Genomic DNA, 15,523 nt, shown 5'->3' on the forward strand with positions numbered 1-15,523 from the left:
CCCCTCTCCCTTCCCCCCATTTCCTGTACTGACACCCCCCTCCTGTCCCCTCATTTCCTGTACTGACACCCCCTCCTGTCCCCTCATTTCCTGTACTGACACCCCCCTCCTGTACCCCCATTTCCTGTACTGACACCCCCTATCCTGTCCCCCCATTTCCTGTACTGACACCCCCCCCCCCTCTTGTCCCCTCATTTCCTGTACTGACACCCCCCCTCCTGTCCCCTCATTTCCTGTACTGACACCCCCTCTCCTGTCGCCCCCCTTCCTGTACTGACACCCCCTCTTCTGTCCCCTCATTTCCTGTACTGACACCCCCCCTCCTGTCCCCTCATTTCCTGTACTGACACCCCCCTCCTGTCCCCTCATTTCCTGTACTGACACCCCCCCTCCTGTCCCCTCATTTCCTGTACTGACACCCCCCCTCCTGTCCCCTCATTTCCTGTACTGACCCCCCCCCCCTCCTTTCCCCCCATTTCCTGTACTGACACCCCCCTCCTGTACCCCCATTTCCTGTACTGACACCCCCTATCCTGTCCCCCCATTTCCTGTACTGACACCCCCCCCCTCTTGTCCCCTCATTTCCTGTACTGACACCCCCTCTCCTGTCCCCTCATTTCCTATACTGACACCCCCTCTCCTGTCCCCTCATTTCCTGTACTGACACCCCCCTCCTGTCCCCTCATTTCCTGTACTGACACCCCCCTCCTGTCCCCCCATTTCCTGTACTGACACCCCCCCTCCTGTCCCCTCATTTACTGTACTGACACCCCCGCCCCCTACTGTCCCCTCATTTCCTGTACTGACAGCCCCCTACTGTCCCCTCATTTCCTGTACTGACACCCCCCTCCTGTACCCCCATTTCCTGTACTGACACCCCCCTCCTGTCCCCTCATTTCCTGTACTGACACCCCCTCCTGTCCCCTCATTTCCTGTACTGACACCCCCCTCCTGTACCCCCATTTCCTGTACTGACACCCCCTATCCTGTCCCCCCATTTCCTGTACTGACACCCCCCCCCTCTTGTCCCCTCATTTCCTGTACTGACACCCCCCCTCCTGTCCCCTCATTTCCTGTACTGACACCACCCTCCTGTCCCCTCATTTCCTCTACTGACACCCCCTATCCTGTCCCCCCATTTCCTGTACTGACACCCCCCCCTCTTGTCCCCTCATTTCCTGTACTGACACCCTCCCTCCTGTCCCCCCATTTCCTGTACTGACACCCCTCTCCTGTCCCCTCATTTCCTGTACTGACACCCCCCTCCTGTCCCCTCATTTCCTGTACTGACACCCCCCTCCTGTCCCCTCATTTCCTGTACTGACACCCCCTCTCCTGTCCCTCATTTCCTGTACTGACACCCTCTCCTGTCCCCCCATTTCCTGTACTGACACCCCCCTCCTGTCCCCTCATTTCCTGTACTGACACCCCCTCTCCTGTCCCCCCATTTCCTGTACTGACACCCCCCTCTCCTGTCCCCCCATTTCCTGTACTGACACCCCCCTCCTGTCCCCTCATTTCCTGTACTGACACCCCCCCTCCTGTCCCCTCATTTCCTGTACTGACACCCCCCCTCCTGTCCCCTCATTTCCTGTACTGACCCCCCCCCCCTCCTTTCCCCCCATTTCCTGTACTGACACCCCCCTCCTGTACCCCCATTTCCTGTACTGACACCCCCTATCCTGTCCCCCCATTTCCTGTACTGACACCCCCCCCCTCTTGTCCCCTCATTTCCTGTACTGACACCCCCTCTCCTGTCCCCTCATTTCCTATACTGACACCCCCTCTCCTGTCCCCTCATTTCCTGTACTGACACCCCCCTCCTGTCCCCTCATTTCCTGTACTGACACCCCCCTCCTGTCCCCCCATTTCCTGTACTGACACCCCCCCTCCTGTCCCCTCATTTACTGTACTGACACCCCCGCCCCCTACTGTCCCCTCATTTCCTGTACTGACAGCCCCCTACTGTCCCCTCATTTCCTGTACTGACACCCCCCTCCTGTACCCCCATTTCCTGTACTGACACCCCCCTCCTGTCCCCTCATTTCCTGTACTGACACCCCCTCCTGTCCCCTCATTTCCTGTACTGACACCCCCCTCCTGTACCCCCATTTCCTGTACTGACACCCCCTATCCTGTCCCCCCATTTCCTGTACTGACACCCCCCCCCCTCTTGTCCCCTCATTTCCTGTACTGACACCCCCCCTCCTGTCCCCTCATTTCCTGTACTGACACCACCCTCCTGTCCCCTCATTTCCTCTACTGACACCCCCTATCCTGTCCCCCCATTTCCTGTACTGACACCCCCCCCTCTTGTCCCCTCATTTCCTGTACTGACACCCTCCCTCCTGTCCCCCCATTTCCTGTACTGACACCCCTCTCCTGTCCCCTCATTTCCTGTACTGACACCCCCCTCCTGTCCCCTCATTTCCTGTACTGACACCCCCCTCCTGTCCCCTCATTTCCTGTACTGACACCCCCTCTCCTGTCCCCTCATTTCCTGTACTGACACCCTCTCCTGTCCCCCCATTTCCTGTACTGACACCCCCCTCCTGTCCCCTCATTTCCTGTACTGACACCCCCTCTCCTGTCCCTCATTTCCTGTACTGACACCCCCCCTCCTGTCCCCTCATTTCCTGTACTGACACCCCCCCCTCTCCTGTCCCCCCATTTCCTGTACTGACACCCCCTCTCCTGTCCCCTCATTTCCTGTACTGACACCCCCCCTCCTGTCCCCTCATTTCCTGTACTGACACCCCCTCTCCTGTCCCTCATTTCCTGTACTGACACCCTCTCCTGTCCCCCCATTTCCTGTACTGACACCCCCCTCCTGTCCCCTCATTTCCTGTACTGACACCCCCTCTCCTGTCCCCCCATTTCCTGTACTGACACCCCCCTCTCCTGTCCCCCCATTTCCTGTACTGACACCCCCCTCCTGTCCCCTCATTTCCTGTACTGACACCCCCCCTCCTGTCCCCTCATTTCCTGTACTGACACCCCCCCTCCTGTCCCCTCATTTCCTGTACTGACCCCCCCCCCTCCTTTCCCCCCATTTCCTGTACTGACACCCCCCTCCTGTACCCCCATTTCCTGTACTGACACCCCCTATCCTGTCCCCCCATTTCCTGTACTGACACCCCCCCCCTCTTGTCCCCTCATTTCCTGTACTGACACCCCCTCTCCTGTCCCCTCATTTCCTATACTGACACCCCCTCTCCTGTCCCCTCATTTCCTGTACTGACACCCCCCTCCTGTCCCCTCATTTCCTGTACTGACACCCCCCTCCTGTCCCCCCATTTCCTGTACTGACACCCCCCCTCCTGTCCCCTCATTTACTGTACTGACACCCCCGCCCCCTACTGTCCCCTCATTTCCTGTACTGACAGCCCCCTACTGTCCCCTCATTTCCTGTACTGACACCCCCCTCCTGTACCCCCATTTCCTGTACTGACACCCCCCTCCTGTCCCCTCATTTCCTGTACTGACACCCCCTCCTGTCCCCTCATTTCCTGTACTGACACCCCCCTCCTGTACCCCCATTTCCTGTACTGACACCCCCTATCCTGTCCCCCCATTTCCTGTACTGACACCCCCCCCCCTCTTGTCCCCTCATTTCCTGTACTGACACCCCCCCTCCTGTCCCCTCATTTCCTGTACTGACACCACCCTCCTGTCCCCTCATTTCCTCTACTGACACCCCCTATCCTGTCCCCCCATTTCCTGTACTGACACCCCCCCCTCTTGTCCCCTCATTTCCTGTACTGACACCCTCCCTCCTGTCCCCCCATTTCCTGTACTGACACCCCTCTCCTGTCCCCTCATTTCCTGTACTGACACCCCCCTCCTGTCCCCTCATTTCCTGTACTGACACCCCCCTCCTGTCCCCTCATTTCCTGTACTGACACCCCCTCTCCTGTCCCCTCATTTCCTGTACTGACACCCTCTCCTGTCCCCCCATTTCCTGTACTGACACCCCCCTCCTGTCCCCTCATTTCCTGTACTGACACCCCCTCTCCTGTCCCTCATTTCCTGTACTGACACCCCCCCTCCTGTCCCCTCATTTCCTGTACTGACACCCCCCCCTCTCCTGTCCCCCCATTTCCTGTACTGACACCCCCTCTCCTGTCCCCTCATTTCCTGTACTGACACCCCCCCTCCTGTCCCCTCATTTCCTGTACTGACACCCCCCCCTCTCCTGTCCCCCCATTTCCTGTACTGACACCCCCTCTCCTGTCCCCTCATTTCCTGTACTGACACCCCCCCTCTCCTGTCCCCCCATTTCCTGTACTGACACCCCCCCCTCTCCTGTCCCCCCATTTCCTGTACTGACACCCCCCTTCTGTCCCCCCATTTCCTGTACTGACACCCCCCCCTGTCCCCTCATTTCCTGTACTGACACCCCCCTCTCCTGTCCCCCCATTTACCCGTCTCGGCACTTTGCTCTGCAGACTATCGCACAGAGTCGCATATTCCCGGCTGTAGATGTAGACCGGAGGAAGTCTCTCTTCCATGAGGAGATAACACAACAATGGTACCCGCTACTTCCTATCCACCGGAGGGACCGGACGTGACGTCTGCAGCGGGGGGGGGCGGGACGTGAGAACAGAGAGTGGGTGGAGCATAACACATCAGTCTGTGTTTCCAGACAGTGGGCGGGGACAGAAAAGGTGGGCGGGGAGTATACGCAAAGTCCGCGATAGATAGAGAAAGTGGGCGGGTGAACAGAGAGGTGGGCGGAGCACGTACGGGACGTCAGCTGCGTCACGCTCTGTGTTTTTACCGGAAGTAAGCGGAGCGTATACAGGAAGTCGGTCAGTCAGGCTCTTTGTTTACATTGTCCTGAAATGGGCGTTGTGGGTGAATGACACAAAAGGCACCAAGTGAGGTTTTTTTTTTTTTTACATTTTTATTGGAATTTTAATTTAACAATTTCAATTGCTAAACGAAGGGCTCTTTTTTTTTTTAATTTTATATATATATTTATATTTTTAATACGGTCACTGTCACTTTATTGCACTTACTCACTATAATATATCAATGTGCCTTTTTTTTACTATATTATATTATTATATTATATTATATTATTATCAACTGTTTTAGCTATTGGTTCATTGTACTTATTTATATTTATTTGACACTTTCAATGATATACCGTATCTGATTTACCATCATTACTGATTGAAACACTATATCTGGCAGCGCCATCCACCTCACCATCCCTTATATATCTGAATATAGATTCCACACTATATTTTGAGGTAGGCTGCAGCCATTTTCTTCTTTTATCCATTAGCATGGAATTTTTTTTAGTAAAAAGGTGCTAAAATGAGTTGAAGTAAGGGAAATCAAGCAGGAACTAGCAACAAAGCAAACCGCCCATGCGGTGTCCAGCAGAAGCTTCCGGTTTCGGCCGTAGACCGGAAGTGACGTCACCCGGCTTCTCCCGACGCGTTGCGTCACAACAGACACGATGCGTTGCGTCACAACAGACACGTGACTTTATCAAGGGTACCCTTACTTCAACTAATTTTAGCACCTTTTTGCTTATTTGCATATTCTGGATATTTTATCATTATTAACAGCGATTTAGCGATTTTTATCATCTTCATTGTTATTTTAATATTTATATCTGTTTACACAAGCGGGCGGATCTCCTCACTTGATCCCCGACGATCGGGGCAGAGCGGCGGTGATCACCGCCGCTCCTCCACTGGCCCGACTCCCGCTGTGACTGAATACAGCGGGAGCGAGCCTCCGGCGGCGCGTGTGCCGCCGAGAAGGGGGAGTGTCTGTCGACGTAGGTCTACGTCGTCAGACCTACAAGAACCACTTTGCCGCAGTAGAGTTCTAGTGAGCAGCGGTAAAGTGGTTAAACAAAGAATCAATGCAGAGCCAAAAGCCTAAGAAATATGTGCTTATTCGGATAAAATAGTTAATATTCCTTATAAGGTGAAATATTATAATAGAAAAATAAGTGAATGAAAACGTCAGCCAGAGTTATAAAAAAGATGTGAAAAATTATAATAGTGCAATTCCACTAAAAAAATGGGACTTCACTCCATGATAGGGAGCATAGAAAGACCCACTATATATGCTAGAACAGTGGTTCTTAACCACTTAAGCCCCGGAAGATTTTACCCCCATTCCGACCAGGGGGTATTTTGCGATTCGGCACTGCGTGACTTTAACGGACAATTGCGCGGTCGTGCGACGCTGTACCTAAACGAATTTGGCGTCCTTTTTTTCCCACAAACAGAGCTTTCTTTTGGTGTTATTTGATCACCTGTGCGATTTTTTGATCACGCGCTATAAACAAAAAAAGAGCGTCAATTTTGCAAAAATAACAATATTTTTCACATTTTCTTATATGAAATTCCCCCCAAAAAAAATGTAAAAATCAAAATTTTTTAACATTTTTGGCCAATTTGTTTTATGCTACCTATGTTTGGTAAAAAAAATTGCAAAAAGCGTATTTTGATTGGTTTGCGCAAAAGTTATCGCGTTTACTAACAAAGGGAAAGATTTTTGTCATTTTTGTTGTTTTTTTTTTAACGCGTAATGGCGGCGATCTGCGATTTTTTTTTGCGGTACTGCGACATTGCGGCGGACAGATCGGACCCTTGACTGACATTTTTGACACTTTTGGGGTTACCAGTGACATTTCTACAGTAATCAGTGCTATATATATGCACTGTTACTGTAAAAATACACTGGTAGTGAAGGGGTTAACTTTATTTGGGAGGGAGGGGCTGTGTGTGTCCCTAGGGGCGTGCTTTCTACTGTGATTGGCTGTGGCTTCAGCTGTAAGGACACTGATCAACGGATCTACATAGTAGATCCATGTAATCAGTGTCTTTGCAGCGAGGAGAATGACAGGCAGCTTGTTTACACAAGCTGCCTGACATTCTCCCTCTCCCCCGCCGATCGCCGAGTGGCCGGCGGACATCGGGTCCGCTGGTCACACGCGCGGGGGGGGTCCGTGACCACGCGGGAGCGCGCCTCCGGGGGCGCGCGCTCGCTCCCTAGACCCTCACAAGCAAGCAACGTAGCCCTACGTTAGTTTGCCTGTGAGGGGCTGACCGCCGACGTAGATAGACGTGCGGCGGTCGGCAAGTGGTTAACCTGGGTTCGATCGAACCCCAGGGGTTCGGTGAGTCAGTCTCCGGGGTTCGGTGGGGGGGACAAAGGGGAAATTCCTCCCCCCGAGAAAATATTACTGATTGTGAGGCCGAGCGCACCCCGGGAAATCAGAGCTGCGGTCGGGACAACTCACAGCCATTACACATAGACACTTGACACTCCGCCCCCTGTACCTCCCCCAGCAGGTTTCCAGCCTATCTCCTGCAGGCTGCTTGCTGCGTGAGTGGGCGGGATGGGGATGTACCTGACCACGGAGATCGCGCCCGCCTGGAAGTGGGAAGTGTGAGCAGCTGAGCAGAGGGAGCCGAGTGAATGTTCCTGGAGGTAGGCTCAGCTAGCTGTACATGGTGGATTCGTTTACAAGGACCTCTATGCTACGTCTGCTGAGTTACTGCAGCTTAGCATAGAGGTGCTGTTAGCTGACAGATGGAAATGCATGTCCTTTTCATTTAGCTCAATAAAGCATTGTGAATACCCCCTGGTGTGTGCCCTCCTGATACCCAATGGAATGCTCTCCCAACACCTCCCCCCAATGTGTGCCCTCCTAACACCCCATGGTATGCCCTCCAAACACCTCCCCAAAGTGTGTTTCCTCTTGACACCCCATGCTATGTCCTCCCAACTCCCCCAGTGTGTGCCCCCCTGATACCCCATGGTATGCCCTCCCAAAACCCCCCCCCCAGTGTATGTCCTCCTGATACCCCATAGTATGCCCTCCCAACACCTCCCCCCAGTGTGTTCCCTCCTGACACCCCATGGTATGTCCTCCCAGCCCCCCCAGTGTGTGCCCTCCTGATACCCCATAGTATGCCCTCCCAACACCTCCCCCCTAAGTGTGTTCTCTCCTGACACCCCATGGTATGCCCTCCCAACACCTCCCCCCTAAGTGTGTGCCCTCCTGACACCCCATGTTTTAATGGTTTTGTTCTTTGTTCTTAATGGTTTTGTTTTTTGAGATACAGTCGCCAACACTTGCAGGGAGGCCCCAGCGAGATTTGAACTCGCGACCCCTGGTTTACAAGACCAGTGCTCTAACCCCTGAGCTATGGAGCCCTTTTTTTTTTTTTTTTTTTTTTTTTTTTTTTATGGTTTTGTTTTTTAATGGTTTTGTTCATTTTGTGCACCTATGTATAAATATATACCTAAATATATACCTATGTTTTGAATTTGAAAAAATCATATTTTATTTTTTCAATTAAGAAGGGTTTGGTGAATGCGCATATGAAACTGGTGGGGTTCAGTACCTCCAACAAGGTTAAGAACCACTGTGCTAGAAGGATGTTTTTATTCACTTATTTTTCTATTATAATATTCCTTATAAGGTGAAAAACCAGGACACATATTAATTACACTGGTTCTGTGGCTGATTAGGGGGTAATTAAACTCACTTAGTGCCTTATCTGCATTATATCAGCCTCAGAATCTGTGTAATTATGTGTCCTGGTTTAACCACTTGCCGACTGCCAGCAATACATATACTGCGGCAAGTCAACTCTGTTCCACGAAACAACGTAACAGTACGTTGTTTGGCGGGATTGCTAGTAGGGGCGCACACACGCGGACTGGCTACAGGGGGATCCAATCAGCAGGTCCAGCAGCCGCGATTACCGCCGGGCACCCGCAATCGCTCCCCGTGGAGACAGAACAGCGGTCTACTGTTGTAAACGCAGCAGACCGCTGTTCTGTCAGTTATGAACACAGAGCGCCTCTTATTTAGGAACACAGATCTGTAAGTGTATTCACACAGCCGCTTGTACAGAGGGGACGGCACTGACAGGCAGGGAGGAAAGTCCTGTACGCAGACCAACTAATCAACGGAGCAACTAATCGATAATGACAATCGTTGACAACGATTTTCATTATCGATTTAGTCGATTCGTTGTTTCAGCCCTAGTTAAGTGTGTCCCTAGGTGGTGTTTTCTCACTGTGGGGGGAGGGCTTGCTGCATGAACACAGATCTGTATTCCTAAATAAGAGGAGCTCTGTGTTCATAACTGACAGAACAGCGGTCTTGTCAGGGTTACCTGATCCGAGGCCGAGGTGCTGAGAGGGCTCCCCTTGCGGCTCAGTGCGGCACACCCCTGGAGATGGTACAAAGGGTGTGGTGCCCCAAGTGGCACGGTTTACCAGCTGCAGGCAGGTAGGTAGAACCAGAGCAATCCGAGAGTGAATTGGAACAGGCTGGAATCGCAGCAGGGTATGAGTCTTCAAGGCTCTGAAGCAGCCGGGCTACCTTGTGCCAAGGAATAGTCTCTAGTAGCGGAAACCGTGGTACAAGCCGAGGTCATGCACAGGAGACAACCAGAATAGCCGAGGTCTTGAAGCAAGCCGGGGTCATACACAGTAGGTAACGGAAGCAAGGTCAGTGGGAGAAGCCAAGGGTCAAACCAGGAGCAGGAGATCAAACGGAATCAGGAACAAGCCAAGTCACAACAGGAAATCCAAACAGGAAACCGGAAACACAAGAAGCTGAGAGATAATCCAGCAATGAGTCTGATCCTATGGCCATTTCCCTGACAGTGCCCCCCCCCCCCCAAGGGGCAGCCTCCGGATGTCCAGACGGGCCAGTCTCTCTGAGTGTCTGTTGTGGAACTCCCAGATCAGTCTAGGAGCGTGTACATTATTTGCAGGCTCCCAGGAATTTTCCTCTGCAGAATACCCCTTCCACTTGATGAGGTACTGGGTTTGTCTACCCCTCTTTCTGCAGTCCATTATGGCCTCCACTTCATACTCCGCTTCACCTTCCACCAGGACTGGAGGAGGGGGTAATTCATGCCTACCAGAAAAAGGGCTGGGTACAACTGGTTTTAGCAGAGATACATGAAATACTGGGTGAATTTTGTAGGAGTTGGGTAAAACCAGTTCGAAAGCCACAGGGTTGACCTCCCTTTTGATCTTAAAGGGTCCAACGAATCTTGGACCCAGTTTTCAAGATGGGCAGGAAAGTTTCAGATTAGCTGAGGAAAGCCACACTTTGTCCCCTCTTTTAAAGGTAGGTTTGTTTCTTTTCTTTTTATCATAGAACCTCTTGTAATCCGTTTGTGCTTTCTGGACGGCCTCCTGAAGGAATAAGTAGTTCGCCTGAATAGAATTAATCCGGTCTTGGACTGCAGGGACAGATGCTTCCGGAAGGGTATTGGGCAAAAAGGAGGGATGGAACCCATAATTCGCCCAAAATGGGGACTGGTTAGTGGAGGCATGTACCGAATTATTGTATGCAAACTCCGCACATGGGAGAAGGGATATCCAGTCATTTTGGGCAAAAGTACAGAAACAACGAAGATACTGTTCTAGAGTCTGGTTTGTTCTTTCTGTCTGGCCATTGCTTTGGGGATGGTAAGCGGAAGAAAGACATATTTTAATGGACAAGGTCTTACAAAGATCCTTCCAGAATCTGGAGGTGAACTGTACTCCTCTATCGGAAACAATATTATCCGGAAGCCCATGTAGTCTGATTACTTCCTTGATGAATATTTTTGCTGTTTCTGGGGCTGATGGAGTGCCGGTCATGGGCAGGAAGTGGGCCATTTTGGTCAGACGATCCACTACCACCAAGATGGTAGTAAAACCCCCAGATGAAGGTAAGTCAACAATAAAGTCCAATGAGATCATCTTCCAGGGTTGCTCAGGGATGGGTAGAGGCCTTAACAGACCCCAGTACTTGGTGTTGGACCCCTTGTTGCGCTGACAGACAACGCAGGAGCTAACATAAGACTGGCAATCCTTCCTTAAACTGGGCCACCAGAAGGAGCGTTGGATAAGCTCAAGGGTCTTTCGTACACCAAAATGTCCGGCCAGCTGATGGTCATGGAAAGTCTTTAGAACTTGGAGCCTGACTGGTTGGGGAACGAAAACTTTGTCTTGGTGCCAAAGGAACCCGTCTCGACTCTCCAAGGGGGGTATTTCTGTGTCCGCATACTGGGTGGATGCCTGTTTAATTGAGGATTTTAATTCTGGCTGGATCAGGAAAAAATGTTGTGCTGACAGAATGGTACTTGGTTCCACAGACTCGGGGGCATCAGGGAACATTCGGGAGAGGGCGTCTGCTTTCCCGTTCTTGGAGCCTGGTCGGTAAGTTATGTGGAAATTAAATCTTGAGAAAAATAAAGCCCACCGGGCCTGTCGTGGTCTCAGACGTTTAGCGGCCCTCAGGTATTCTAAATTTTTATGATCCGTGAAGATCAAAATCGGGTGGGCGGCACCTTCCAATAAATATCTCCACTCCTCCAAGGCGGTTTTAATGGCCAACAGTTCTCGGTCACCCACATCGTAATTTCTCTCTGAGGGGCTCATCTTTTGAGAGAAGAAGGCAATAGGGTGAAGTAGGGCCTTAGGTCCTTGGCGCTGAGACAAGATGGCTCCTGTGGCTATTTTTGAGGCGTCTACCTCTAACACAAAGGGTAAAGCCGGATCTGGGTGCTGTAAGACTGGTGCAGAGGTGAACAGTCCTTTGAGTTTGCTGCCTGAGCTTCTGGGGACCATTTGAATCTGGTCTGCTGGCGAGTCAACTGCGTAATCGGTGAAATGATACACCAGAACAAAGGAGATGCTATCTGTAGCAAACTTGAGACTTCACAAGATTATATCTAACAGCCAAGAGTTAATGAATGCATTTCACTCTGAGGACTATGCTGCCAGTGTGAAAGACCTTGACCTTGGGTCAGACACGCCTCCTATGCAGAGAAGCCTAGGTCTGCCGTGGAACATCAAAGAAGACACATTCACCTTTCAAGTGTTTACCTGTGACAAGCCTTTTACCAAGAGAGGAGTCTTGTCCATAGTGAACAGCATCTACGACCCACTGGGATTTATAGCCCCAGTCACCACCCAAGGTAAGATGCTTTTAAGACAGCTTACTACTGATAGCATAGATTGGGATACTCCGTTACCTATTGAGAAACAACTAAGATGGGAGAAATGGAGAGGTTCTTTGAAGCCACTAGAACAGCTTCAAATCCCATGTTGCTATGCCCCAGTCTCCATTTCAGCTGCTAACCAGAGGGAAATCCATATTTTCTCAGACGCATCAGTTGAAGCTATTGCTGCAGTGGCCTATTTGAAGACCTCAGGGGTTAATGGAGACATACATTGCAATTTTGTTCTAGGCAAGGCAAAGCTAACACCAAAACCAGCACATAATATACCCAGACTTGAACTTTGTGCAGCCGTGCTAGCAGTGGAATTTGCCGAAGTCATATAAAGTGAAATGGACATTAAAATTGATTCCATGTTACTGGACCACAAGTCTTCCCTATTGACTCATGAGACTTTGAGTACCTTTCTCTCGGAAGTATCCGCCATCATTAATGCAAGGCCTCTAGTACCAGTATCTTCCGATCCTGACTCTCAAGTGATTCTTACCCCAGCCACACTCCTTACTCAAAAGGTTGGGACTACTGTGATAACTTCTGCTGAGATCGACCCTAAGGATATCTATAGGCGTCAATGGAAACAGGTGCAACACCTAGCTAACGTGTTTTGGCACCGCTGGAGAAAGGAGTACCTACATATCCTTCAAAGCCGTTCCAAATGGCAAACACCCAAGCCCAACCTCAAAGTAGGCGACCTTGTTCTTCTGAAAGATAGAGAAGTCTGTCGCAATGAGTGGCCTATGGGTCTTGTAACAAGCGTGATGCCCAGCGATGATGGAAAAGTTCGGAAGGTTGAGATTAAGATAACCAAAGGAGGTCCCGCTCGAACTTTCTCGCGACCAATCACAGAATTGGTACTTCTTCTCCCAAGTTAGTGACTTATGCAAGAGCACCAGGCTGTACCATGCTATGGCGGGGAGAATGCTACTTATAACTGCTTACTATGCCACTGTTGAAGTTCCACGGCTATTAACTGTAGACTGCAGAACTTTGCCATCTGTTATTGGACTTCATGTTTGGTTGTTCATTTACTGCATAACTTCTTGTTTTGTGGGTATCTCGTATTTGTGGTTTACACACCAGTATTATTTTCTAATGTCTTCTTCACTTACAGGTTCAAGTTGGACTTTTTGACATTTGGACTCATCTTTATACATATTTTATAGGTTTTGAAATCTAAAGATTTCAGACGGGGAGTGTCATGTTACATGAAGCTGTTTTATTATAATGCACTGTTTCTTTAATGCTCAGATTAAGTTTGTCTCTTGTGCTACTCCGTTGCTCTCCTTGCTGGAGGTTTACCCCTCCCCTTTTTTCTGTATCAGCCATTTTCTGCTGTAAGACTCATATGATAGAAAGATCTCCTAACCTGTATGGAAGAATCGTTCTTTTACCTGTTGTAACTGCACATTCTACGGATCATACGACGAATAAACATCGCCAGATCTTCTTACATGTGAGTTGTGACTGAGTAAACTATCTGGGAAGGTGATAATCTCACCAGGACACTGAGCTCCATGTGCTCCTGAAAATCACATTCATAGCCTTTGCAGCCGGTCCAGAATACCCCTAATCAGCCACAGAACCGGTGTAATTAATATGTGTCCTGGTTTAAAGGGATGAGGTGGAAACTAGTAATCGACCGATATCGTTTTTTTGTTGCCGATACCGATATTTTGGCCATTGAATATCAGTATCGGCCGATACTTTCATACATTTAAAACATTTTTTTTTTGCACTTGACAGGTACTGTTGTGGAGGGGATAGTTCATACCTCCGAGTGTGAAGCTGTGATCTCCTGACGGCTCATGCAGGCTGCTGAACGGCGTTATCCTGTGTAGTGCTTGCTCAAGCCTCGCTTCCGCGCTGTGACGAGCGAGTCCGAGGCAGTCGGCCCTACGTCACATCCGGTGGTGGCGAGCAGCTGAAACCAGGAAGCCGTAGTTTGGGCAGAGGCTGCGGGGATCACCAAAACACTCAGGAGAGATAGGTCCGGGTGGCACAATCCAATTGTTCAACTGGCTGACGCGTTTCACCGACCTTGCGTCGGTTTCATCGGAGCTAGTTGATGGGGGATCGTGGGTTCCCTTATATAATAAGATAATAAAAATCTAAAGGATGCTCTGGTCCATTCGGAGTTTGTGCGAACAAAGACCCCACGAACTTGGTTAACCTCTTTACCTCCAATTAAAGGGATGTTTGCATGCGGTAAATGTTCGGTATGTAAATTAGCAATAAATTCAAAAACCTTCTTTAGTTGTGATATGAGCCAGGAATTTACCATCAATAGTTTCATAAATTGTCAAACAGAGAAAGTCATCTATCAGCTCATATGCCCATGCAATAAATCCTATATCGGGAAAACCAAACGCCAATTAAAGATAAGGATATTGGAACATTTAGCCGACATCAGGAACAAGATTGACAAGAGAACTGTACCCCTGCACTTTTTGGAGTGCCACGGTGCCAATCCGGATGGACTACTATTCCGTGGCATCTATGCCCTTAAGCTCCCCACGAGACGTGGAGACTTTGACACCGTGCTACTCCAAAAGGAGAAGCTATGGATTTATAAAATGGGGTCTTTGGCCCCCTCGGGGTTAAATGTGGAGTTTAGTTTGAAGCCTTTTCTATCTCCCTAATAATTTATGATGTTGTTCATCAGTCATCTTGATCCTGCCAGTCTTTTCATGGCCCCCCCCCTTTTTTTTTTTTTTTTTCTGTAATCCATCCCTTTTCGGGTATTCCTATTGATACATTTGTATATACCAATTTATTGAAGTCCTATTTTTGGTGCCTTATATATTGGTGTATGTATATACATATGTATTGGGAAACCATCGGGGACCTATTTGTTATAAGATGATCCTTAGTATCTATGGAATCTCTGAATACTGTGTTCCTCCCATCTTATCACCTTGTTTAAGGTGACTCTTGCTATTTTTGATACTTCTATCCCCTTATGGGGTAGACGGTGCATAAATCCTGGGTCCCCCTGCAACCTACTACCTGGGTGGGTTTGTTGTGCTGTTATACAATACCAAAAAAATCTTTTGGTTGGATTTACGGTTCAGTAAACCCACACACTCTCTCTTAGGGATTCCTGTCACCAACCAGCACTGTGTATCTTTAAAGTTTCTTCTAATTTTCAAGTAGGAATGTATTTGCACACTTCTTATTATGTTTTAACATTAGTACCCCTGTGCTGTTTGTTGGCACACGGGGGGGTTCTTTGAGACCCCTAATTCTTATTATTATTTTTAATTATCAGTGTTTACATCCACTGTGCAGCCACACTACATTTTACCAGCTAACTTTTGCTTAATTCCTTGTTTTCAATGGGTAGCATACTGACTGGTTGTGGTCTATTATTGGCAGCAAGTGTGATGTAGGTTTGTACAAATAACGCTAGATGGGGCTTCGTGGCTTCCTCTATAAACTCCTAAATGGTATACTGACATCTGGTGACCAGTCCATGGTTATTCACCGGAATGTTTCTTGTCTGGTCTTAC

General features: G+C 49.6%; 1 protein-coding gene across 1 annotated transcript in view; it reads right to left on the reverse strand.

The window, feature by feature from the left end:
- Positions 1 to 4,520, reverse strand: part of LOC309544067 (histone deacetylase 8-like) — a gene marked incomplete at its 3' end in the record, with an annotated part of 28,253 nt that extends 23,733 nt beyond the window's left edge. Inside the window, exon 1 of the mRNA XM_082276454.1 lies at positions 4,425 to 4,520. Coding sequence (XP_082132580.1) covers positions 4,425 to 4,511 — 87 coding nt within the window. The remainder of the gene's footprint in view (positions 1 to 4,424) is intronic.
- Positions 4,521 to 15,523: the final 11,003 nt, after the last annotated feature.

Source organism: Pelophylax lessonae, assembly GCF_965119305.1.
Source record: "Pelophylax lessonae genome assembly, contig: HAP1_SCAFFOLD_773, whole genome shotgun sequence".
In the NCBI taxonomy this organism is placed as follows: domain Eukaryota; kingdom Metazoa; phylum Chordata; class Amphibia; order Anura; family Ranidae; genus Pelophylax; species Pelophylax lessonae.